General features: G+C 38.4%; 2 protein-coding genes across 2 annotated transcripts; one reads left to right on the top strand and one right to left on the bottom strand.

The window, feature by feature from the left end:
• Positions 1–2,542: 2,542 nt before the first annotated feature.
• On the bottom strand, positions 2,543–6,638 carry LOC124166379 (39S ribosomal protein S30, mitochondrial). The gene is made up of 7 exons (XM_046543886.1): positions 5,824–6,638; positions 5,609–5,717; positions 5,404–5,528; positions 5,138–5,310; positions 4,870–5,037; positions 3,996–4,199; positions 2,543–3,105 (listed from the first exon to the last, which is right to left on the bottom strand). Exons 1-7 carry the CDS (start codon positions 6,336–6,338, stop codon positions 2,723–2,725), a joined length of 1,677 nt encoding a protein of 558 aa, XP_046399842.1. The 5' UTR covers positions 6,339–6,638; the 3' UTR covers positions 2,543–2,722.
• A 124-nt stretch (positions 6,639–6,762) lies between these two features.
• LOC124166378 lies at positions 6,763–23,543 on the top strand. The gene is made up of 6 exons (XM_046543885.1): positions 6,763–6,984; positions 13,973–14,036; positions 14,152–14,834; positions 16,547–16,914; positions 17,004–17,139; positions 22,643–23,543. The coding sequence occupies exons 2-6, from the start codon at positions 14,006–14,008 to the stop codon at positions 23,114–23,116; spliced, it is 1,692 nt and encodes a 563-aa protein (XP_046399841.1). The 5' UTR covers positions 6,763–6,984; positions 13,973–14,005; the 3' UTR covers positions 23,117–23,543.
• Positions 23,544–24,796: the final 1,253 nt, after the last annotated feature.

Here is a 24,796-nt window from a genome sequence, read left to right as displayed (position 1 = left end):
GACCACAAAACACAGACAATAATTAGACCACTGGAAAAAAGCTGAAATGTTGAAGCCACAAACAGAAAGGATTTTAGGGAGGAGTTTGTGGGGAGGTGACACATTTTAAGTGAGGAGTCATTTTGCGGGCTGGACTTAAGACTGTATATCCCAAAAAATTTTAAGAGGGTTTAAACTCCCTCGAATTGGCACTGCCTTGTCAAATATGATCCCAAATCTGCATTTTATATCTTCGTCACAAGATGTGATCGCCAAAGCTGACTCATTTTTGTTTTTCTGCATAACTGTCAAGTTTATATTACCCTTCATACCTAAAATTAAAACTTTCTTACCAATTTGTGCAGATGTTAAACATTTGCTGCAGTTAAAGAAAATTTAACTATTAAAGCCTCATTATTTTCCATATTTCAGTCATAAAAAATTGATCATTTAGTCAATGATTGCAAGTAATAACATTGTTGTTTTCAAATGGCTGCACCTTCATGGAATAATAACTGTGGGTGATAGAAGGGGAAAATTTTAACATGACTCTAATATCGAGATCTAAAACATTTTTTTTAAATATCCTAGATGGTGACCCACACTTTACCTAAAGTCCCGAATGATTTTGAATGAAAACATCATGGAATAGTAGGTTATATTAAAGGGTGAGGGGTTACAAATATAAATCTTTTATTTAAAAAAATAATTGTTGAAAGAGATGAGTCAAGGCACCAAAAATTACAAGCAGCCTAAATAAGAGCAACATACATATTGAAAAAAGATGACACAATTTATTTCTAAATCAAGTTCAACTAGAAATGGAGTACAGTGGAACCTCTTCAAAGCGAGTACGGGCTATAGCGAGACCCCCGCTATTACGAGAGATAACCGATGCACCATCGATTGACCCTATAATAAGCATTTCTTGATTGAAGCTTTCGCGGCTCATGATGATTAAAAATAACTCACATTCGGGTTTATACCGCTTGTCGTAGTGGAGATTGCCCCGACGTTTCGCGACCGACTGCTGGTCACTTTTTCAAGGAAATTAGCATGTTAAAAAATTCGTTTTAACGAGGCCCTCTTGGTGTTGGCTCTCGCCATAGTGAGGGTTTCACCGCCGGAAAAACTTACACCAAGATTCCTTAATCTCTGTAATTGCTAGCGATCTGTTAGAAATGAAGTTAATGGAGTGCTCAAATATATGTGGTAAACTGCAGAAACAAATGCAATACGTTATTTCACTTAACTGCCGCTTAACTTACAGGAACAATAAACATACACCAATGGAAACATTTGAGGCATTAAATAACCGCGATACAGTTTTATCAGTTAATTTTTGAATTTTCAGTGGATAATACCAAAATTATAGAATGATTACGTAAATGCGCTAATTAAGTGCATAGAAAAATGGCTTTGTCGGTTGTGCATTGGCATAATGATTGACAAAACAATGCTTTGCATTGTTTTGTCAATCATTATGCCAATGCACAATGCACTTTGCATGATTTTTATTCAGTGTGGCGCTTATAAATTGTTTGAATAGTTAGTCGTAGTTTGAGTAAGGAAATTTAGTGATGCAAAAAAAAACATTGCCTTTCGTCTGGATTTATGCTTACGTTTATCGGATAGAAATTTATCTGTCGCCGCACCACTCCTGTTCTTGTATAGCTGTTCGCAACAGGTATATTGGCTATTATTTGCCCCACCTCCGGTAAAGCGACAATTCGCTAGAGCGAGCGTTTATTGGTGCACCGTGGGGTCTCGTTTTATCAAGGTTCCACTGTATTTGCATGAGCGGACTTTCTCACCACATAGTTAAGTCGTCCGTAAAAAGGATGAACAATCTAGCGTGGGCTTCTATTCACTATATATAAAAATCACACGATACTTGCCAGGACCTCTCCTCTCCCCCACGTGAGATTTGCCTTAACTCCCTCCCCTCCGAAAACGCCTCACGTAATAAATGGATGCCCCCTTGTGATAGAGTGAAAACTAAAGAGACACTTATTTTTCCTTTTTTTTTTATTCATCGCCTACTTCTCAAGAAAAATCGACAATCATAACCCTTTCAAGGAAAAGTTGACATCACAAAATTCTGTCAAGTGGGTCATCATCCTCCCATAACTCCTGTTTTATGCATCGTCTTTATGTGGTCTGTTGTTGCTCACAAACTCTCCCAAAACGATTTAGCAAATGTTAACTCTAATAATGTCACCAACTCATGAAGGCGACATTTCACTAAGGAAAGTGACCATTCACATTTTTTCTTTTGAATTTAAGAGAGATTTCCTAATGAATTTCCTAAATTTTTTTCAATGCAACTCATCCTTCTCCTGCACCAACCAAACTCTTTTAGTGAAATGTGATTTTAGGTCTGACTAAACGACCCCATTCTTATTGCCGTACAGCTTGAGAAATGGTATTAACATTAAGAGAGAACGTGAGAAAATGCCTTGGTGGTGTAACTGGCTAACCTGACTGGCAATTGTGAGATCTGGGTTCAAGGGCATACTCAGGATCAAAACTAGAGGGCATGATAATAATGACGAAAAAAAAGTAACCAGTAAAATAACCTTTTACTGTAGAGAAATGAAGATTATAATGACTATGATTATGTACATTTTATGCAAAATAAAAACTAATGGACTTACAATGAAAAAAATATTGACAGAAGGCACTCCTCACAACAAATCAGCAATCAAATAAAAGGTCCAACTGTTCACTAGGTGACTAACATTTAAGGGTAGTAAGTATCTGACCACTTTTTCTTTTTATCTTCTCTGAATTTCTTTGGAATATATGCAGGTTGATGCTCATCTAATCTCCTCTTGAAGGGATTAATATCAAGCTCAAATGGTCGTCTTCTGGGATCCATCGGTCTTGTTTTATGATCTATCTTGTATATCTTCTCCCAATTATACACCTCCGGCAATGGCTTATGCCTAGGTCTCAGTGAATATAAATGCTTAAAGCGAGTCTCCAACCATTCACGCTTCTTCAAATCAGGGATGTTAGCAACATAACGATAGTCACTCAGATAAGGCTTCAGTTCAACATCTCTCTCACTTGGTTTGTTCAAGAAAATTTTCAATAACTTTCTCAGCACTTCTTCATTTAGCCCTTGAATTAAATGGAACAGGACATTAGTAATAATTTTCAAGGATTTGACAAGCTAATATATTCACCTGAGTTATTTGAAGACATTCTTAACCAAAACTATGTTTAAAACAAATAACATATATAATACAACAAAGGAACCCAAAACTCCCAGTTGACAGAATATGCCTTCATTCAATTGGTACCCGTTACATACATACTAAACAAATAAAATGTGTAGATTGAAGCTTTCGCGGCTCATGATGATTAAAAATAAGTCACATACGGGTGTATGCCGCGTGTCGTGATGGAGATAACCCCGACGTTTCGCGACCGACTGCTGGTCACTTTTTCAAGGGAATAGTGTTAGGATTGGGTTTTTGCTGCCTTTTTTTATTTCAGGTGGGCGGAGGGTGTGGGGAGTTAGGACTGGAGGGGGAAGATAATGAAATGTTGCGGATGACTGGGTTCCAGGTATTGCTGATTCTTATAGAGATACCGGATTAAGAATCAGCAATACCTGGAACCCAGTCATCCGCAACATTTCGTTATCTTCCCTCTCCAGTCCTAACTCCCCACACCCTCCGCCCACCCCTCCCACCTGAAATATAAAAAGGCAGCAAAAACCCAATCCTAACACTATTCCCTTGAAAAAGTGACCAGCAGTCGGTCGCGAAACGTCGGGGTTATCTCCATCACGACACGCGGCATACACCCGTATGTGACTTATTTTTAAATAAAATGAGCTCTTGAAAAATCACTTCAACCCCAATAACATGGCATTTTCAGTCACCACAATGTAGTTCTACAGTATGCTTTGCAGGCTTCCAAATAAGATTAAAAGCATTATATGCTGTGCAAGTACAAAAACTGTCCTTGTTTGAAAAATAAATTCAGACATTCTATTTACTTACCCTCCACTTTTCCATCTTCTATTTTATCATATAACTTCATAGCAGGTGTTCCCCAGCATAGGTTCCGACGAGGATTATCAATGCTTTCATTAGAATGAACCAAAGTAGTGTTCAGTTGGTAAGTGTAAAATGACCAAAATTGCCCATCGGTAATGACAGTCTGCGTAACTAGCGGGTAGGTGACATCATTGAAAGTTGAAAATCCTGAGAAAAAAAATTTTAAGAAATTAAGCAATGACCAAAGATAGTACGTTGTAGCACTAGGTGTTACTTTAGGCACTGTATGTATGACACCCTCCTCCCTTTCACTCCAAATAAAGTTCCCATTGAAGAGGAAAATCTGAGTTTGTAGCTGAATAGTTTAGAGCAGGGGTTGACAACCTGCTGCCCCAAGAAAATTTTCAAGCAGCCCACACAATTGTTTTCTCTCCAACATATCAGAAAATGACTGCTTTAACAGGGAATGTGTGCTTGAAACTGATTGGAATTATTCTGAAATGTTGATTCTGATTGCTTATAATACGGTCAGAACTTGTGTTGATAGAAATTTTTCATTCCAACGACCGACATAACGGCTCAAATTGTCACTAGAATGAAAATATTAAAAAACAGTGAATTACAATTATGTTTTGTAACCAATTGATATCAACCATTCAGAATGAAGACCGATGAGAATAATTCTGACCAGTATCAAGCACATCCCAACAGGAATATTGATAGGATCTGTTGATGTTTCCTTTAATGATGGAAGGTAATAATCCTCTATAGGAGAGCCAATAGAAGTCTTTTCAGCTGTGGTTGAGTGAGCTATCCAGCTGTGGGAGACACTGACATTATTTATGATTCTAATATCTTCAGGAACAGTAGAACAAACCTTGATAACATGCAAGAGGATAAAGCCATCCATAAGAAGCTAAAATTGCCTGAGCATGAAGAGCTTCAGCATGTTCCTCTTCACCATAACGTTCAGGCCGATTGTTTATATGATCTCTCGCATGAAAAGACACCAATCCAAATTCACAAGGATCTCCAGGCCAAAAACCTAATGAAATATTAATAAGAAAATTATTTAACTTCATATTTTAATTTATAAAATCAGTATCTGTATGCTGTAATTTGTATATTTTTTTAAACTAACAGACCTGGAATAATAGTCCCATGTCGCCTCTCCATCCCAATACCAATTACTCTAGGGTCGTATTTGAAGTGAGGAATTTCATACTCAAAATCTCTTGAGTTTTGCAAGTCAACAACTGGTGAGAGGGGAAGTGGATGTCGTAGCTGCATAAAAGGGGCACCCTCGTACTGGATAAATCTGGAGTGAAGACATAAAATCTCTGAAATTTTTCCATTGCTCTCATTTTAATTAAAGCACACAATGACGACAAATATAGCAACAATAACACACCTATTCTCATAATCGTCAGCCCTATGACTATGCCATTTACAATTTTTCCGCGATTTCCAGGTACTGTAAGTCGGTTCCATTCCACCAGCAACCCAAAACGCCTCAATCCGAGGATCATGATCCACCTAATGTTGCATTGCCACGATTACACTACAAATTTATTTTTCATTAACTTCATTTACAAAGCATTTTTTCCAGGACTAACCTGAGCGTCAGCTAAGTGCGGAGCATTACGGGAAAGAAAAGACATAATACGCCACACAATTTGCTTCACCATGGAGGAACTTCTGTCTTTGTCCTCACCACCTGAAAATCTAAAGAACTCCCTTGCTTGATACATACACATTTTCTTAAGACTGATAGCTTTAGAATTGCATAAAATAATTGATGCGTGCGAGAACCAGAGTAATATAAGATTACCTTTTACTGCAACTTTCGAAAATTAAGGCTTCTTCAAACACTGGCCTTATGTTATCCAGCAAAGGCGATTTTTCAGTACTACCACCCAGTCCTTCGATGGAAATTGGTAAGTCATCACAAACCATCATGTGAGTTCTCGTCACAAATTGCGTAAAATTGAGAAAATCGTACGGTATTACACCCTCTTTTAACTGAAAACATCTCCAACCGTAATACGAAGGCATGTTAAGTTCTAAAAGTTTTTCTTCCACTGTGGGCAACGCCTTTATTTTCTCGTGCCATTTTTCATATTCACGATATTTCCTTGCATAGTATGACAAATCTTGGATCGGAGGATACTTCACAGCTACAGCACTATCGCTGGTGCACAATCTTTTGCATAAATTGCCAACACACGGCACATTACGGTTCAAACTCGGCACAACTAGGCGGCTTAGTGCAGCATTCATTTCTGAAGAAACGCTGACACACTTCCAAAAACAACCATATACAATTACTTTTCTTCGCAAGTACATGCCTTTCACAATTTGAGCGTTAGAAGTGCGGCGTACCGCATGATCAACACTATTATCGTCGCCAAATTACTTCTATTAGGATCTCACCCGCGTATAAAACTTCCAAAACACCACGAGCGCGACGAAAGAAATCGAGATTTATCGGCAAATTCAGGTTTTAAGCCATTTTAATTGAATAATTTGCTATATTTGGTGACGAATATTCTTCTGCTTTTTCATCCACAAATGATGTTTGGATTAATGAAACTGGAACTTGGAATAGAACATTATTGAGGAACGTGGAACAATTGGACCTCTTTTGAACCCTCTGGAACTCCGATCCGTGGAACGCAATAGACTCGCTGTCAACTTTATTCCAGATAATATTGGCCTATCTTTTAATTATTTTATAAAATTAAAATATTTAACCAGGGTATTTTTCATTTTAGCACGTATAAAGTTACATTAGATATGCATAAATTCTTTTTTCAAGATGTTTATTTAAAATGGTCGAGCTGGCCAGCTAAAGAAGTGGTCGAAAGGAAGTAAACAAAACGTACAGCGATACCGTGATACTGTCAACAAATACTTCCTCGGTTGAAAATAACTAGCGTCGCCCCAGATTTTGTGAGGAAACTTTCACGCAAATAACAGTGTGCTACTAATCGTAAGTTACTGTCACAATTTTGAGTGTAGATTTATCTATTTTAGGTTTTAGTCGATGTATGCTAAACAGATAATCCAAGAAAAGCGTTGTTACCCTAAGTTGAATTATTTGTATTTTAGTGAAGTATTGTAGAACATCATTAATCGATCTTATATTAGTGACCCTTTGATGACGGCTGGTAATCGTCATACGATATTTTCACGCTGCAGGCGTGGGACCATCTAATCCAAAAATTTTAATTTATATATTAGTATGGAAAAAGATTCCCATGATTAGTATTTATTTTTCTGGTTTATTGCTGAACGAATAGATGTTTTTTTTTAATCCAATCACTTAAAATCCGTGATCATCAGAATAAATATTTTAGTTGTGACCTTCCTGAAATGGCTTTGTGGTGATGTCTTCCTCATATAGAATAATCTTACCACTCAATACATCCTTTTGTCGCGTACGCTCTATCCTTATCCAGCCTATCTATGAACCCAGTTCGAGAACTTGATCATCCTTCCCAGTTATTCTTCCCTCTGATATAGATATCGTTTTCCACCCCCGTGTAGTAGCTACTCTAACCACCGTTTTTTAGTCCTCCTAACATTGCCATTAATTTCATCTCGTCAACCATACCCACTACCCCCTTGTTGCTTCTCCTTTCATATTATAATTCTGATGCCTGAGCCCTGTTCTCTCCTATCCGCTAACCTTTTTATAGCGACGTATTTCTTCTCACTTACATCCTTTATAACCTGTCCTGTGTAACTCATTCGGGGCCGTCCCTTGCCCTTCTTCCCTTCCACCTGTCCTACGATAGTCTTCATCAGGCCATCGTGCCTCAAAATGTGGCCAACTAAGTTGTCCCGTCTTATTTATTCCCGTCTATTTCATGATTTATGTGTTCATTAAACCTGCTATATCTTAATGAAAAATTATGACTATGATGTACATCACTTTTTCATCTCTGGTCATAGCATTATACTTGCCGATCGGTCTTAATAAAGCATTATAATTGTTGGAAGTTGCGATCATATGATATCAGCTGCGATTATACCGATGGGTACACCATCTAGCGGCAAGTATAGGAATTGCATAGTCGCTACTGGTATCTATTTACTTTTGTAGAGAGGTAAATATAAATAAAGCATTGTTGGTTGTGCTCTTGTCAAGCAAAGGTGGTGTATTTATTTTTACTGATTCCCTGTCCCAGGAGTGAATTTCTGGTAATATATTGGGCGAGTTTATACCAAGAATCACGCTCTGCTAACAGGTTATGGGCCCAGACTCAGGGACGTATAGTGAAAAGTAATATTTATTTGAAAAAAAAAAAAAAAAAAAACATACACTACCTAGTGAAATACTGTGAAGGCGAAAACTAAAGATGGAAGTAATATCGCAAAATACCATTCCACGTTTAAATAGAAGGAACTGGAATGCATGGAAGGCAAGGGTGAAAGCGGAACTTTTGGCGAAGGAGGCATGGGAGGCGATTATAGGATACGGAGATGAAGACAGTAATGTGACTAAGCAGAGTACGACGAGCGATGCAAGGAAAAGAAAAACAAAGGCAAATCTTATCGCACTAGCCATTTTAATGCGAACTGTCGGAGACGAACTTATAAACGACATCGCCGATTATGAAGTAGCGAGGGAGGCCTGGAATCATCTGGAAAGGGTTTGTTGCCAAAACACCGAATACGGAGCCGCAATGAAATTTAGAGAACTCGCAAGTTTCAGGAAGACACCAGGTATGTCTATTCAAGATTATTGTAACAGTATGATGGACATGAACCGATGTTTAACACGGAACGAATTGGGTCTCACGGATAGACAATTGGCCGCAGTTTGTCTTACCGGATTGCCGAAAGAGTACGAAATAACAGTAAAAACATTAATTGCCCAAAAAGAAAACCTCACCATGTCCGTAGTTAAACAAGTGTTAATCGAGGAAGAGGAGCAAATGGATCTTGGAGTTTCTCACGAAGCGTTGAAAGTGCAGAAGAAAAAGTTCTACAAGCCCAGGAACAACGCTAGCGGCGACTTTGGGAGTAAAAGGGAACACCAGGAGATAAGAAAACAGGAAATGAGAAAAGAAGGCGAAGCTAAAGTTTACTGGTGTTATGCTTGTGGTCAAAAGAATGATCATATTGCAAGGTTCTGTCCTTTAAAAATTGAGGAGAGGAAGAAAGAAAAACAAGCAACCGCAGGAGTAGTGACCAGAGAACATGTAGCATTTTGTGCGCAGAGAACTGAAAAGAAAGATGATGGAATTTGGGTGGTTGATTGTGGGGCGAGTGATCACATGAGTAACAGGAGGGATTTGTTTACTAGTTTCACAGAATTAAAAGGGACTGTTGCTATGGGGGATGATGCGCCTGTACAGATTGAAGGAGAGGGAGCTATTTGTATCCATCTTTCTGATGAGTGTGGTAATATTGATATTACTCTTTCAAATGTACTGTATGTCCCAAACATGGGGCATAATTTGATATCTGTGGGACAATTGGAGGAGAAGGGCGTTAAATTCGTGACAGAAGGGGGCAAGCAGGTGGCATCTAAGGGAGAAAGGACATTGTTTAAGGCCCACAGAATTAACAGGTTATATTATTTATCAACAGTTGGGAGCTCTAGCATTGCAGATATAAGAGGTGCTTATCATGACAAGAGGGCGTGTAAAGTGACTTTCACTACTTGGCATGGTAGGTTGGGGCACCCAAATTTGGATGCTATGAAGAAATTACAAGTAATGACCTCTTTAACTAGTAAGAAGAAAATGGATGAGGACTGCTCTGCATGTATCCAAGGAAAGATGAGGAGAGAGAGTTTTCCTACTGCAAAGGATGACAGAGTGAAGAATGTGCTAGACAGGGTTCACACAGACATCATGGGACCAATCACACCAGCCTCATTGGGACAAAAGAAATTTATCATCACATTCATTGATGAAGCGACCAGGTATGTTTCTGCCACAGCCATCAGAAGAAAGAGTGAAGCCTTGGAAGAATTCATGAAATTCAAGGCCAAAGTGGAATTGCAGCATGACAGGAAAATAAAGCAAATCCAATCTGATGGTGCAGGAGAGCTGACCAGCAAAGAATTCCAAACTTTTCTGGAGAAATGTGGCATCATGCATCGTAGGACAGTGGCCTACACACCTCAACAAAATGGATTGGCCGAGCGGATGAACTTGTCACTGTGCAACACTATCAGGTGCATGCTGATCCTGGCGGGGGTGCCTGGTGCATTTTGGGCGGAGGCTTTGAAGACTGCTTGTCATGTGAGAAATCGATGCCCATCTAAACCTCTGGGGTTCAAGACACCTTTGGAGATATGGAAAGGGAGAGCACTGAGAGAAACTGATTTTTCATACTTGCGGGTGTTTGGGTGTCGGGCGTGGGCATGGATTCCTAAACTGAGCCAAGAAGGGAAGTTTGGAGCCAGGGCAGTCGAATGTATGATGATGGGGTATGAAGACGATGTAAAGGGGTATAGACTCTGGGTATTAAAGGAGAAAAGAGTTATTGTGGCACGAGATGTAATTTTCAGGGAAGCAGTTTTTCCTATGAGGCCACAGGAGATGGAGCATCACCCAGTTGAGCCTCCACAAATGTTTGAAATGCAGAAAGATGGAACAGACCAAGTGGATAGTGAACCAAGGTTTGGACATAGGGAGACACCGAATCTAAGGGAGACGCCACTCAGGGGAGGCCAAGGAGAGGATGATGAAGGAGAGACACCATCCAGGGAGGCGCCGGATCCAGGGGAGGCACTGCTCAGGGGAGAAATAGAGCAACAACCCGGGAACGAGCATGACCAGGAGGGTGCCAAGGTAAACGAAAACGATGGTGGCAATCCAGCCCTTGGGGGACAAGCGAGAAGGAAGCATAACCCAAGAGTACCATGCCGCCTACCATGTTGCATGATCACCAAAGGAGAGCGGAAAGGGACCCTCATTGACGTGCCAACTTCTATAGGTGAGGCCTTGAGTGGCCCACAGGCTGCTGAATGGAGGGCAGCCATGGAGGAGGAGCTGTCTATCCTCAAGAAGATGAACACCTGGAGTTTAGTTAAACGATCTGAGGCTGGAAATGTAATTGGCAGTAAGTGGGTATTTGCCCTTAAAAAGAATATCCATGGGGAAATTATAAAATTCAAAGCAAGACTTGTTGCACAGGGGTTTAGGCAAATTGCAGGGGTTGATTTTTGGGAGACATTTAGCCCAGTCATGAGGAGAAGATGTCTTAGATTACTAATGGCTATAGCAATTGAGAAACAGTGGGTAATACATCAAGTTGATGTAATATCAGCCTACCTGAACAGCCCATTAAACATCCCTGTGTATATGGAGCAGCCAGAAATGCATTTGATGGAAGGGAAACATCCTAAAAATTTTGTTTGTAAACTAGAAAAGAGCCTGTATGGTCTCAAGCAGTCGGGTAGAAATTGGAACCATTTCCTACATCGAATTCTTTTAGATCTGAAATTCTATCAATGCAAATATGACCAGTGTGTGTATAGGAGGGAAACTGTAATTTTAGGTATTCATGTGGATGACATATTAGTCATTGGTGAAAAACTGGCTGTTCTTAAATTTAAAGCTGAATTATCAGAACTGATAGAAATAAGAGATTTAGGGGAAGTGACAAAAATTCTGTCCTTGTCAGCAAAGAAAGAGGAAAGTGGGCTAACACTGGACCAAAGTTTGTATGTAGATGAGATACTCCACGAGTTTGGTATGGGTGACTGTAGGCCAGTGGCGAGTCCTTTGGACCAAAATGCAAAGGACAGAGAGGAGCCAAGTGAGGAGGAAATTTTTGATAACTACATGTATCGCAAAGGGATTGGATGTATTTTGTATCTAGCAGGAGGAACTAGACCAGATATTTCATTTGCCATTTCAAAGTTAAGTCAATATTGTGAGAAAGCTAGCCATAAGGATTGGCAAAATGTTTTACATGTACTGAGGTACTTAAAGAGTACTAGGAATTATAAGTTAAATTATGTAAGAACTGGAGAAAAAATTAAGGTATATGTGGATGCAGATTTTTATAATTCTCAAGATGGAATTTGCATCACAGGTTATGTAGTCATATTTGCAGGTGCAGCAATATCTTGGAGGAGCCACAAGCAGAGCTGTACCGGAACCTCTACAACTCACTCAGAATACATGGCTTTGTATGAAGCATGTACAGAAGTTGCATGGTTCAAGTATTTTTTCCAGGAATTAGGAGTGGGAGAGTTTGTAGAGAGTCCAATAAAAATTTGTGTTGATAACATGGGAGCAATAAAGTTAGCTGAAGGAACTAATGTCTCTGAAAGAACGAAGCACTTTAGACCTAAGTTCCATTATGAGAAGGAATTAGTACAAGAAGGGACAATAATTTTGGAGTATGTTCAGTCGTCAAATAATTTAGCTGATCTCTTGACAAAAATATTATCGGGTGTGAGGACTAAGATGCTCACTCAGAGATTGGGTTTGATTTGAATATTTTTGTTTGTGACTGTACTTTGACTGTGATTTGAATGTACTGTGTTTTTTTAACGTGTAAATTTTGTTCAATTACTGTATGTAATTTATCAGCTGATTTAAATGATTGAGGGGAGGTGTTGGAAGTTGCGATCATATGATATCAGCTGCGATTATACCGATGGGTACACCATCTAGCGGCAAGTATAGGAATTGCATAGTCGCTACTGGTATCTATTTACTTTTGTAGAGAGGTAAATATAAATAAAGCATTGTTGGTTGTGCTCTTGTCAAGCAAAGGTGGTGTATTTATTTTTACTGATTCCCTGTCCCAGGAGTGAATTTCTGGTAATATATTGGGCGAGTTTATACCAAGAATCACGCTCTGCTAACAATAATAACTCGAGAAAAATTCATGAAGAAGTAACTTCTAGAAGTATTTGTAGATCAGTAGGATAGGAGACTTATTAGTAGCTTGTATAAAATGATGGAGGCAGTAGCTACTATTTAGCTTAGTATAAATAATAGAAAGTCTCTTCCTCTCTTAGTATTTCAACCATAAGGCTTGTTTGGGTGATTGAGAGTGTAGCATTTTAATTTCACACTTTCGGGATATCAGTTAGTTTCCTTAGGACTCTGGCCCTTGGAAGAATTTTATTTTGACTAAGCAAAGCATTCAGTGGGATTTTAATCTGAAACTATAAGAGCAGGTGCCCAACATGCTCCCCCTCCACTGGCCTGCCACAACTAAACAAAATGCATGAATAAGCAAAAAAATTCACCATGTAACCCTCCTACTTGTAAAAATGCATGAACAGATAATGCAAGTAAATGCAACTTGTAAACATGTTCTAATTTTGTTCATTTATTCATTAATTTTCTGTTCTGTCAATATAATTCATGCTAATTTAAATGAACTTGTATAAGTTATTATGTTGTCTACAACATGGATCTCTCTTAATTCTATCCAATTGACCTTCATTTTTCTCTAGCTCTACTCTTCGAAAGCATCTAACCATGATTTCTCTGCTTTTGCCATCATCCATGCCTCACAACCATAAAGAAGCATGCTCTGAATGGAAGCCCTAATGGGATACTTTCGTATCTCAATACTTCAAGCTGTGATTAGATTCCACTTCTTATTGAAAGCCCTTTTCACAATGGCTATTCAGCTGACTATTTACATTTTGCTTTGTCTCATATTGGTCGCTTGGCTACCCAAGTTGGAGAAGTCCTTCATCTCATTAAGCTTGTGGTTACTATGATTTGGTTTCCAATAACTTGGTGAGATGACTCATGACTCCATGTATTGATTATTAAATGTGGGTTGAAATTAATTTCGAATTTCATTGACAAACCACTGAAAAACAAACTGGGAGTAAACCCTGAATTTTCATATACATATTCATATTCTGATTACGTCTTCCAAATCTGGACGCATTATTTAGATCATACATATCTTTTGTATCATCTAAATTATTTTTAGTACTTAGTACCTTTTAAATTTTTATTATTTCTCTACTTTTTCAGTGCCTTTTGATCCATGAGGGAATCTCCTGAAAAATGCGTCGCTACACAGCGGTCAAGAGTAATGGTAAGTATACACTTTTGTGTGTCATTCTTAAAGTATAAGCATCAAATTGGGGTTCAAGGTTGATTATTAGTAATTTATTTTGTACATGAAATAAAATTCATATTTAAAATTTCAGTATACGCGCCAACATCGACTAATGTCATTCAGCAGCACATGCTGCATTGTCACATGACATATCATTACCGAATGATGTATAATGCCAAGAGTAAAGTGGATTCATCTCCTCCAAGGCATTACAAGGGCCGTGGTCTTCCATCATCTGATTGTTCAAGGAAAAAGTTAAATAAGTATCCTGCAAGATCTAATAAAGCAAAGACATCTCATCGAACAGATGCAGATTTACAAAACCAATCGTTAATTGACAGGATTTTGTATGATACCAAATTACCTCCTAGTGCATATGTTAACGAGTGTTTAACTCAGAGACAGCACAAAAAAGGATTGTTAAAAAACAAAGTTGACCGTGGAGAAGATTATGGATTGGGGTCCAAAGGTTCTTGCGAGTGTCATGGCATTGATGTCGTCCCCTCCTTGAACATTTCCTCACAAAAAGTGAAACAGGTGCCTCAGTTCAGAGATTTTGTCAATCAGCCATGGGGGAAGAGAGTGATTAGTGGCAAGTGGAATTCCTGCCTTGTAAAACATTGTGAAAATCCTCAGGATGTTGTGAGAAATAACATTCCCCGTCAAATTAGTAAGCCAAGGTTGTATCACTCTTCTCAGTGCAGACGGCTTCTCTTTCAAGGAGAACAACCTTGCATTAGCAGCGGTAGTGAAGGGAATGCTGGTGATGATGAGGTATGTTTTGAGTTTATCCTTGATATTTCTGCATTTGCTGATTTCATTGTTTCAACTTAGTATTGAATATTCCACCGCATTAGAGGGGCGCAATCAAACATGTCAATATGAAGAAAGAATATTATGTCAGGCGTTTACAAATGCCTCTGTCCTTAAACACAGCATTGGTAGGTAGCCATGCATTTTCTGTAAGCACAATGCTTCATGAATCTGAGACTACTAATCCCACCTGTCTAAATGTTTTTATTCCCTAATAAAATGAATGAAATCTACTTTGATAACTCATGTTGTGAATGAAAAGTGATTCTGCATTCACATTCTCTATGTTTCTTGTAGTGGAAGCCTGATAGTGAAATGAAAATCAATGAACTCATAGATCATGCATATTTTGACTATTCTTTTTGAGGTAGAAATCAATAGGTCACAGTATTATCCACAATTTTTTATATGAACGAGGTTCTGATTTTATTACATGTAAAGATAGTCTATCTTTTTTAAACAGTGTTTCTTTACTTGCCAATAAGACATTCCCTGTGAGTTACCCTGCATTAAATGTGATAGAAAGGCCTTTAGTATGTAATATGTCTCATAGTTGCTATTAAAATGACCTAATATATTATATTGGAATATATATTGTACATAAAGTAAAATTCATTGTACAGGGTGTGTCCTGAAAGTAGTAGGACTGAGTCGAGAACAAAAAATGTATGTCTCATATAGGTACATCGCTTCAAATATCTTCAAAGTAGCCCCCTTGGGCATCTACATAACGCTGCCAGCGAGTTTTCCACGCAGCATATGCTTCCTGGAAGGCTGACTCCGGGATGTCCTTTAGAGCACGCGTCACGGCCTTTTGGAGAACTTCCACCGACCCATGGTGACGCCCTTTCAGGGGGTCTTGAGCTTGGGCAAGAGAAAGAAGTCCGGGGGTAATCTCCGGGCTGTAGGGTGGGTTGCCACGCCGTATTTCGCCAGGTAGTCAACGACAATGAACACGGTGTGGGCCGGCGCATTGTCGTGATGAAGGATCCACGAAGCGGCGATGGCTGGTCAGACGCGGAAGATGCGTTTTCGCAGTCTTTCCAGTACTTGCACGTAAAAAGCTGCATTAGCGGTTTGCCCTGGTGGCACAAAATCACTGTGGATGACACCTTTCGAATCGAAGAAGCACATGGGCATGGATTTTTGCTTCGATTTGGACATGCGAGCTTTTTTGGGTTTCGGCGATGTCGCTGTGTGCCATTCTGCACTTTGCCGCTTTGTTTCTGGGTCGTATTCAAACGTTGAGCGGTTGATCTGCTCATGGCACTATCCCCGTAAGCTGCCTTGATGAGTTCATGGGTCTCCTTGCCGCTTTTCTTGAGTTTAACGCAGAATTTCACTGCGTAACGCTGCTCCACTAAACGTTCCATGACGCACCGTGACGAGGTCACTTGACAGAGATCTGGAAGAAATACGATTCACTCTCTGCAAGAGCTCAGAGCCAACTGCCGTGCATTTGCAGCGCTTTATTAGAGTCCCTTCCACCACCTGCAACCCAGAAAACTCGTGCCCGACCGTCCGCGTGTGTGGGAAAAAATCAGTCCTACTACTTTCAGGACACACCCTGTATATGTTTACCCATTATTTTTTGCATGTTCTTTGTGGTTTATAGTGTAAAGACTATTTTTTATGAATTTTGAGGCTTAATTTATTTCTTTGTTTACTTCTAGGATGGAGCTCCAACCTCTTCATATGATGATTCTAATCATAGTGACAATGAAAAACATAAGTTTATAGGTAGAGCACTTGTCTCCTCGGAATGTGGTACCTTTTTCAAGACAACTCCAAACAAAAGGTTGGGCAAATCATGCATTTGCATCCCTGCAGTGGAGAAAACAAAAAAAACTGCTGCAAGTGAAATTTCTAGTCGGGATTCAGCTTATGAAGGTGGAGAAGGAATGTCCTCCACTGAAAAAGAAAGGACATCACCAGACCGTGTGGATGATAGAATTCGTCAATGTGTTGGCTTGCATTTTGGCAATGGGTCGAAAGGAGAGAGCATGAGTTGTCCATTACCAGTAGAAGAAGATCCATTGTGGTAATTAAAAGTTGTTATTATTATTAAATTAATATTATCGATGCTATTTGCAATCTTATTGAAGTTGTTTTTGTTTTGAATTTTTACAGTTTCAAGAGTGAATTGTATATGAAGTTCCTACAAGATGTTACTGATGATATATTAGTTCAAGGTGCATACACCAATGAGGCTCTTGAGAAATTGTTTCAAGAGCATATCAATAATAATGCCTACTCCTTGGATTTGGTAAGTTAGTTGCTCTATCCATATTCTTGTCATATTTAAGTCTTACATCTTTGAATTTGGAAATGCTGAAGCATTAGGCCCAAAGTACGTATTGAGGTAAATGTTCTGCTGCTTATAAATCAGATTCTTTCCTTGCCTAGTTGAGAAGTAAATTTTGTAAACCAGCATTCGAAAATTATGTTAAATTCTGCAGTACTCATGTTGTCCAAAGCAGACGAACAAGTACCAGCAAAACATTGTCGTAGAACGAAGATGATGAGTACATAAAAATATTTTACAATTATGTATTAACCCTTTTAGTGTGGCGCACCGATATATCGGCTTTTACCGCTCGGCTGAAAATTGCGGCGCGCCGATATATCAGCTCTTACGTTATTGTTGTTAAATTTGAGGACATTGAAATTTTAAAAAACTTATATATCAGTAAACGTATAAAAATGTGATTATTGTCCAATTTAATCTCATTAATTAAAAAAGACCGCTTGAAGATATCTAAAAAATTAACTATATAATGTTTATTTTTCCTAGTTGCTACATTTTATTAAAAACCCTCTGCATTTTTCGACTGTACCCCAGGAAGAAGGATAGCACTGAAAGGGTTAAGATGAAGTCCACAGAAATTTTAGTTTTTAGATTGTAGATGGTGAGGAAGATGAAATGCATTCTGCTTTGGGACATACAATAGGGTGGTTTCCTATTTTTTTTATTGCCTAAATCGAAAGATTATTACTCCTGGAGTACGTATTTCACGCTTTTAGATTTTTAAATGAAGATATCTATTTTTCGCGATCAAATGAAAAGTGAAAATTTTCAAGCGCGCGAAAACGCGACGCGTAAATATGAATGATGGGAAAAAGTCCGTGCGACGCATTTCTGGTTCCCCCTCCCGCCTTGTGGGTTGACCTTGATCGAGGCTCTGAGCGCTGATAGGACGCAGGATGCTAGCGGGTAGCTGAGTACCTTGCTGGCTGGTAGCGCTTGGCTTAAAAAAGGTTTATTAATACCTTATCAAGCGAAGAAAACTTTCCGACCTAAGCCAGTTTAAATAGGTTATTATTGAGACATGTTTCCCTGGTGAAAATAAACTGTTCGCTTAACTGTTCATAAGCTGTGCACGTACTGTGCAAACGGTTCACAAATATTCTGGGCCGTTCATGAAGTGTTTGGGAATTGTTCGCACGCTCTAACCTGGTACCCACGAACGGCCCATGAACGGAACGTCTTGTGCACGGCTCCTGCACAGTTGGACATGAACGCTTCATGAACATATATTTTAGTTCTGCACATTGTCTCCACAATTACTAAATGAAATAATTTATCCATGATTCACTATTTTACATAATTGATCATAAGGAAAACAACCATCATTGTGTTCATAATTTTCTATGCAAAATTAGTATCAGATATTGACTTAAAACTTGAAAAATTTCCTGGGCTGTTCATGAGGTGTTTGGGAATTGTTCTCACGCTCTAACCTGGTACCCACGAACGGCCCATGAATGGAACGCCTTGTGCACGGCTCCTGCACAGTTGGACATGAACGCTTCATGAACATATATTTTAGTTCTGCACATCTCCTCCACAGTTACTAAATGAAATAATTTAGCAATGATTCACTATTTTAAATTATTGATGATCATTAACATATTATCATGAATTAAGGAAAACAACCATCATTGTGTTCATAATTTTGCTAGCAAAATTAGGATCAGATATTGACTTAGAACTTGACAAATTTCCTAGGCCGTTCATGAAGTGTTTGGGAATTGTTCACACGCTCTATCCACAAAAGGCCCATGAACGTCTTGTGCACGGCTTCAGCACAGTTGGCCAAGAACGCTTCCTGAACAGATTATTAAATTCAAGAGCCCAACCCATTTCTTCCACAGTTACTAATGGTAAAATTTAATTAATGCTATTCATGATTCACTATTTTGCATAAATGATAAGCATGAATTAGAAGAAACATGAATGAGTGCATTATAAGGGAAGACATTTAAAATTAGGGCTAATATGTTCAAAAATTCAAAAGTGCTTTAACTGTGTGTGAATGTTTATGCTGAGTTATTGGTGAAATGTGCAAAAATTGCCAAATTGGTATAATGAGGGTAATATATATTTACATTGACAGTTTTAATAAAAGTGTAAATATTTAAGTACAAATGTTTTGAGGTTGCTATGCATTTACAACAATAATGTGAGCAAAGTAAATAAAGTGGTGAATGTGTGACTTTCAAATACAATCCTGAGCTTGTGCAATAACTAAAAGTACTGCAAATAACCCCAGAAGATTGAAAATATTAATTCCCAAAGGCTTGAGAGCTCTTCCTGAACAGTTTAGTTTCATTGGTATGCAACACTTCAGTTCAGCCTAGCTACAGTTTGTAAACATATCTACCACAGCTTCCTGATCAAACACTGGTATTATTAAATGGATTTCTTTTTCTTGACCTCAATTATTTAATGATGATTAATGTCTTGGTGTATAGGTCTGAGAATGATATACAATTGTTATGAATGATAAAGGTTGCATACCTGGTGAAAATTAATTGTTCAAGAACCATTCCAAAAGTGTGACACAAAATGTTCAGAACCTGTTCCCGAAGTGTTCATGAATTATCATTGAACCGTTCACGGACTGTATTTTGGCCCATTGAACCGTGATGAACCGTTCCAATAAGCTATTCATGGGGTATTTTCCTGCTGTTCATGAGGTGTTTTCAGATGTTCATGATGCATTATTTTAACTTTACAGGAAGTGTTTACAATTATACCAATGATGATTAATGTCTAGGATTGTAGGTCACAAAAAATACAGAAAGAATGCAATTGTACACAAATGTAAAAGAAGAGACAAGAATTTTGGCATATTATGTATGTAAAATTGAATTCTATTTACATATATTCTTTTATTGTAACAAAACATTGTAATAACCTTTCATTCCTTTATGCATAGGCTGATTTAGGGGGGGGGGCAGGTGCCCCCCCCTAGACGCTTGAAAAATAGACAAGATTTTTAGTATTCTTTTTGTTTAATTGGGAGTCTCAATCATTTACGTAATTTTATATTAATAAGTATCTTGTTAAGATAAAGAAAATATATTGTACAGTAATTTTTCTATGCATATTGTTACCCTTCAAATCTCAAATGTGAGAAGACTGTTTGCCTGTCACACCCATGTGCCCCTCCCAGAAAAATATCCTGGATTCACCCTTGCCTTCATGTATCAATTTAATGTAACCATTATCATTCATAGCCCAGAATAAGGTATAAGGAATATATCGAAATGTTGGTAAACAATTTTGCATATTATTCTCACAATTGTTATTTACACAATTATTATTGTCAGACCTACACTTCGAGATGTTAATCATCATTGGTATTATGGTAAACGCTTCCTGTACAGTTAAAAGAATGCTTCACGAACATCTGAAAACACCTCATGAACAGCAGGAAAATACCCCATGAATAGCTTATTGGAACGGTTCATCACGGTTCAATGGGCCAAAATACAGTCCGTGAACGGTTCAATGATAGTTCATGAACACTTCGGGAACAGGTTCTGAACACCTCATGAACAGCTGGGAAACACCTGCTGAACAGCTTATTGGAACGGTTCGTCACGGTTCAATGGGCCAAAATACAGTCCGTGAACGGTTCAATAATAGTTCATGAACACTTCGGGAACAGGTTCTAAACACTTTGTGCAACGCTTCCTGCACAGTTACAGAACACTCCATGAACAGCTGAACACCTCATGAACAGCTGGGAAACGCCTGCTGAACAGCTTATTGGAACGGTTCGTCACGGTTCAATGGGCCAAAATACAGTCCGTGAACGGTTCCCGAACAATTCATGAACACTTAGTGAACAGGTTCTGAACACTTCGTTTAATACTTCTTGAACGGTTCCTGAACAGTTCATTTTCACCAGGGTTCCCTGAGCTCTGTGCCTCATGCATGCATTGGTAACCTCAGACGATGTATAACTCCTATCCTCTCGTGTAGAAACTAGGTCCCTGTGACGTCACGTGGAGTGGAATCGCATGGGCGCCAATCTGGCCTTTTTCAAATGAGGATAAAATTTGACCCTTGCCATTCGTCAAAACCGGTATTTCAAAAACCAAATAATTTGTGTATTATGAATACACTAATGGTGGGTAACGAATCGCAATCAATGCCTTTCGTTTTCTTTGATGAAGGAAACTACCCTATTCACTCCCGATTATCTGGGCTAATGATGGGGAGGGACGGCACGAGTAATCGGAATACTTGGATAACCCAAACTTTCATTAAATGTCTTGGAATGTTCATAATTTACAAATATTATTATTTATGCAGTTATTCTGTTATTTTAGAGTGCTTCCCGGACTCAGTGAGAGCTTTCTTCGTTAGTTCGCATTCTTTTTACCAGCGATAACATGGTTGTACTCATATTATTGATGCTCCATGTAAGGCCTGGTTTCGAAAACCACACATCCGTGGCTGTGCGATCATGGATACAGGAAAGTAGTATGCACCAATGCTTCAAAACCACGGAGCGACGTCGGAAATTACATTGTCAGGCACCACGTCATGTAGTCATGTCTCACTCAAGTTACCTGGGTTGCAACTGCTGCGGAACGTGTATCCGTGATCACGGAGTGTGGTCATGCGAAGCTTGGAAAATAGAAACACAGTATTCCCGTGAATACAGCTAGCGGGCGATTGCTTCTGTTTTATGAAGGAGATTCTAACGGAAATAATAAGCCCTGTGAATCCTAGCATTAATTCCGATGATTTTGTGTCCGATTTTATTTTTTTGTAAAGATCGCTGAAAATATTGAGCGAGAGTGAAAATCATGCACGGATAATCCGCAACCCGGATAAACCGCACCCGGATAATCGGGAGTCTGCTGTTTGATTAAAAACCCTAAACCCTGTTACCTACAGACCATCGAATTCTCAATCCTGTAATCTTTTCTTTTGTTTAAATTTCTGTTATATTTTCAGTGAGGGAGTTCTCATTTTACAGAAATATGTTTTTGTAATTTTAGACCCCTCCGTGTAAGTGAAAAAAAGTATTTGCTGATCGCCAAAGGAAAGCAAACTTGTTTTCCCTCCTCTCGAGGAGTATTTATGAGATATTATTTAGGAGATGAGGAATCCCTTCCAGGAATAGGTTCTTTAGTCCCCTTATATGCCTCATGTTGAATAAAAAAAAATGGATAAGTAACTGTTTCTATGCTTGAAACAGTAACTAGTTAGGTACTTAGCAAAGTTTTTATGGCATGTGTAACTGATAACAAAATTTTTAAAGTAACTGTAATTGGGCTAGATCAGTTTTCTTTATTCATCCCTGGTCACAATATGCGTTTCAAAAATGTAGCTCTCACCCTAAAATGGAGTATGTTTGTATGGTTTAATTTTCCTGTGTATATCTGTCTTTTGAAGATTGATGATGATATAATTTTTGCAAAAAACACTTTTACTTTTTTGATTCTTAAAAGTTATTTTTATTCAGGAACATCTCAAGGTGATGGTCAAGAAATTAGGTGAGGATCTTGGCATGCCAAACATCAGTTTTACTGAGGAAAAGTTGTTTGAAGAAAGATCACCAAAACAGCTTATCCCATCAATTGAAAAACGGGGAAATTCAGAATATGTTTGTCCTTCACCACTGGAAAATCGTCATTCAGCTGTAAAGAAGGTGGTAGCAAATCCATCCAATCCTAAGTCTGATATAGAAAATGAAGTAGATAATGATTATGGTTTATGGACCAATAAAACAATATCTACTAGTGGAAGTGTAAGTTCTTCTTCAGTTGTCATTATTGACAAAAACTTTACCATGAGCAAAAAAGAAATCTTGGACAATCTGGTGTACTTGGATTTTGATGAGACTATGGCTGAAGAAATTTATCACATTCTGGCTGGAAAAGGCGGATTATACCCTGACTTCACCGTTAAAGAATTGCAGGATATAATACAGCAATGAAACATAATGCATGTTTCTCCATTTCAGCAGCCTTATTGTTGGAAATGTTGTTTTACTGCAAATGGTAAAATATAAAGTGAACTGTGTTCCTGACCTATATTTTGGTGTAATGATTAATTTCTACAACATTCATGAAAGTATCGAAGTTGGCTTAATGTAACATTTCCTTAATTTATTTTCCTGGTGATCTAAAAACATTGAAAAAGTTCTGTAGTGATCACAATTTAGCATTCCATAGCCCCTTCTTATCAGTGTGGGACAAACTATTTTTCTAGTCATTGAAGTGTTCATAGTACATATGATGTAATTTATTTGGCACGCATGTCCTATCCCTCTTTTAGGCTCCATTTTTTACTACTCTTACTGCTGATGAGGCAAAAAAAGTTGTGGAATTTCATTGTGAAAAATGGTCAATAAAATCAACTGTCTATCGTATTGAAATACCTCTAATAAAAACTCAGAGGTTGATGTTCTACTAAATATATTTTGAATTGTGTTATGTATTTTTATGTAATTGGAATTAATTAAGAAATACATTCCATGTCATGTTTGAATATCTTATTTTAATCTCCTGATTTTAACATTAAATCTTGTTATCATGTACCTTCATGGTGGATGGCCTAACCTGACTCAAATCGCACATGATTTGTGATTAAGTATACTTGGTGTTCTTGGCACCAACAAGATTTTTTGTTTCATAGTGTGCTACACAATATTTTATTTTAATAGACCTATATCGTCAATTGAATGGTTTGCGGCGTAACTTCGTGAAATTGCCTCATATTGGAATGAAAAAACTGTAAATTTCACATGAATTTTATTAGCACGACCAGTTTCATCGCTGCGCGACATCATCAGGTCATATCAAAGTATTAATTGAATGGTTTGCGGCGTAACTTCGTGAAATTGCCTCATATTGGGATGAAAAAACTTTGTAAATTTCACATGAATTTTATTAGCACGACCAGTTTCATCGCTGCGCGACATCATCACCTGATGATGTCGCGCAGCGATGAAACTGGTCGTGCTAATAAAATTCATGTGAAATTTACAAAGTTTTTTCATTCCAAAATAAGACCTATATCGTGATTGAAATCTACATCGATACCTCCACCACACAAGTGCTCAGCAATCGCCCACCAAATTAAATCCACTCATCTAGGAGCCCAATAATATGCATGTGCTCAGCTGGCAATAGCCGGAACACAAACACTCGCCTACGAAGCTTGGAGAACTGGATGTGAGCATTTAAGGGCCGACTCCTGCCAGCTGAGCGTATTCATATTGTTGGGCTCCTAAATGAGCGGATTTGATTTGATGGGCGATTGCGGAGTGCTTGTGTAGAGGAGATATCGATATCTTAATTGTTTTTATGTTGACGAGCAAGAATAGTATACTCTACCTCCGTAGAGGGTAAACAATTGGTGGAAAGCATATTTTTTTATTCTCTACTTGCTGTTACCAGTCTGGTTTCCTTTGGTCCAATTTCACCATTTTATCCTGGTAGGCCCTTTGGTAGTATGCTGGAAAACTAAATCAGGAAGAGATAAGTTTTCATACAGGAGACATTTAAAGGCAGGAACACTCTGAGAGATCACTAAGGAAGGACAACAAGGTGTGTTAGGGAGTTGCAATTCATGGAATCATGGACCCTGAGAAAAATGGATTAAAATAAGCTGC

This window comes from Ischnura elegans, chromosome 10 (assembly GCF_921293095.1).
Source record: "Ischnura elegans chromosome 10, ioIscEleg1.1, whole genome shotgun sequence".
Classification (NCBI taxonomy): Eukaryota; Metazoa; Arthropoda; class Insecta; order Odonata; family Coenagrionidae; genus Ischnura; species Ischnura elegans.
The sequence above is the reverse complement of the archived record's forward strand: the minus strand, read 5'-3'. Positions and strand labels throughout refer to the sequence as shown.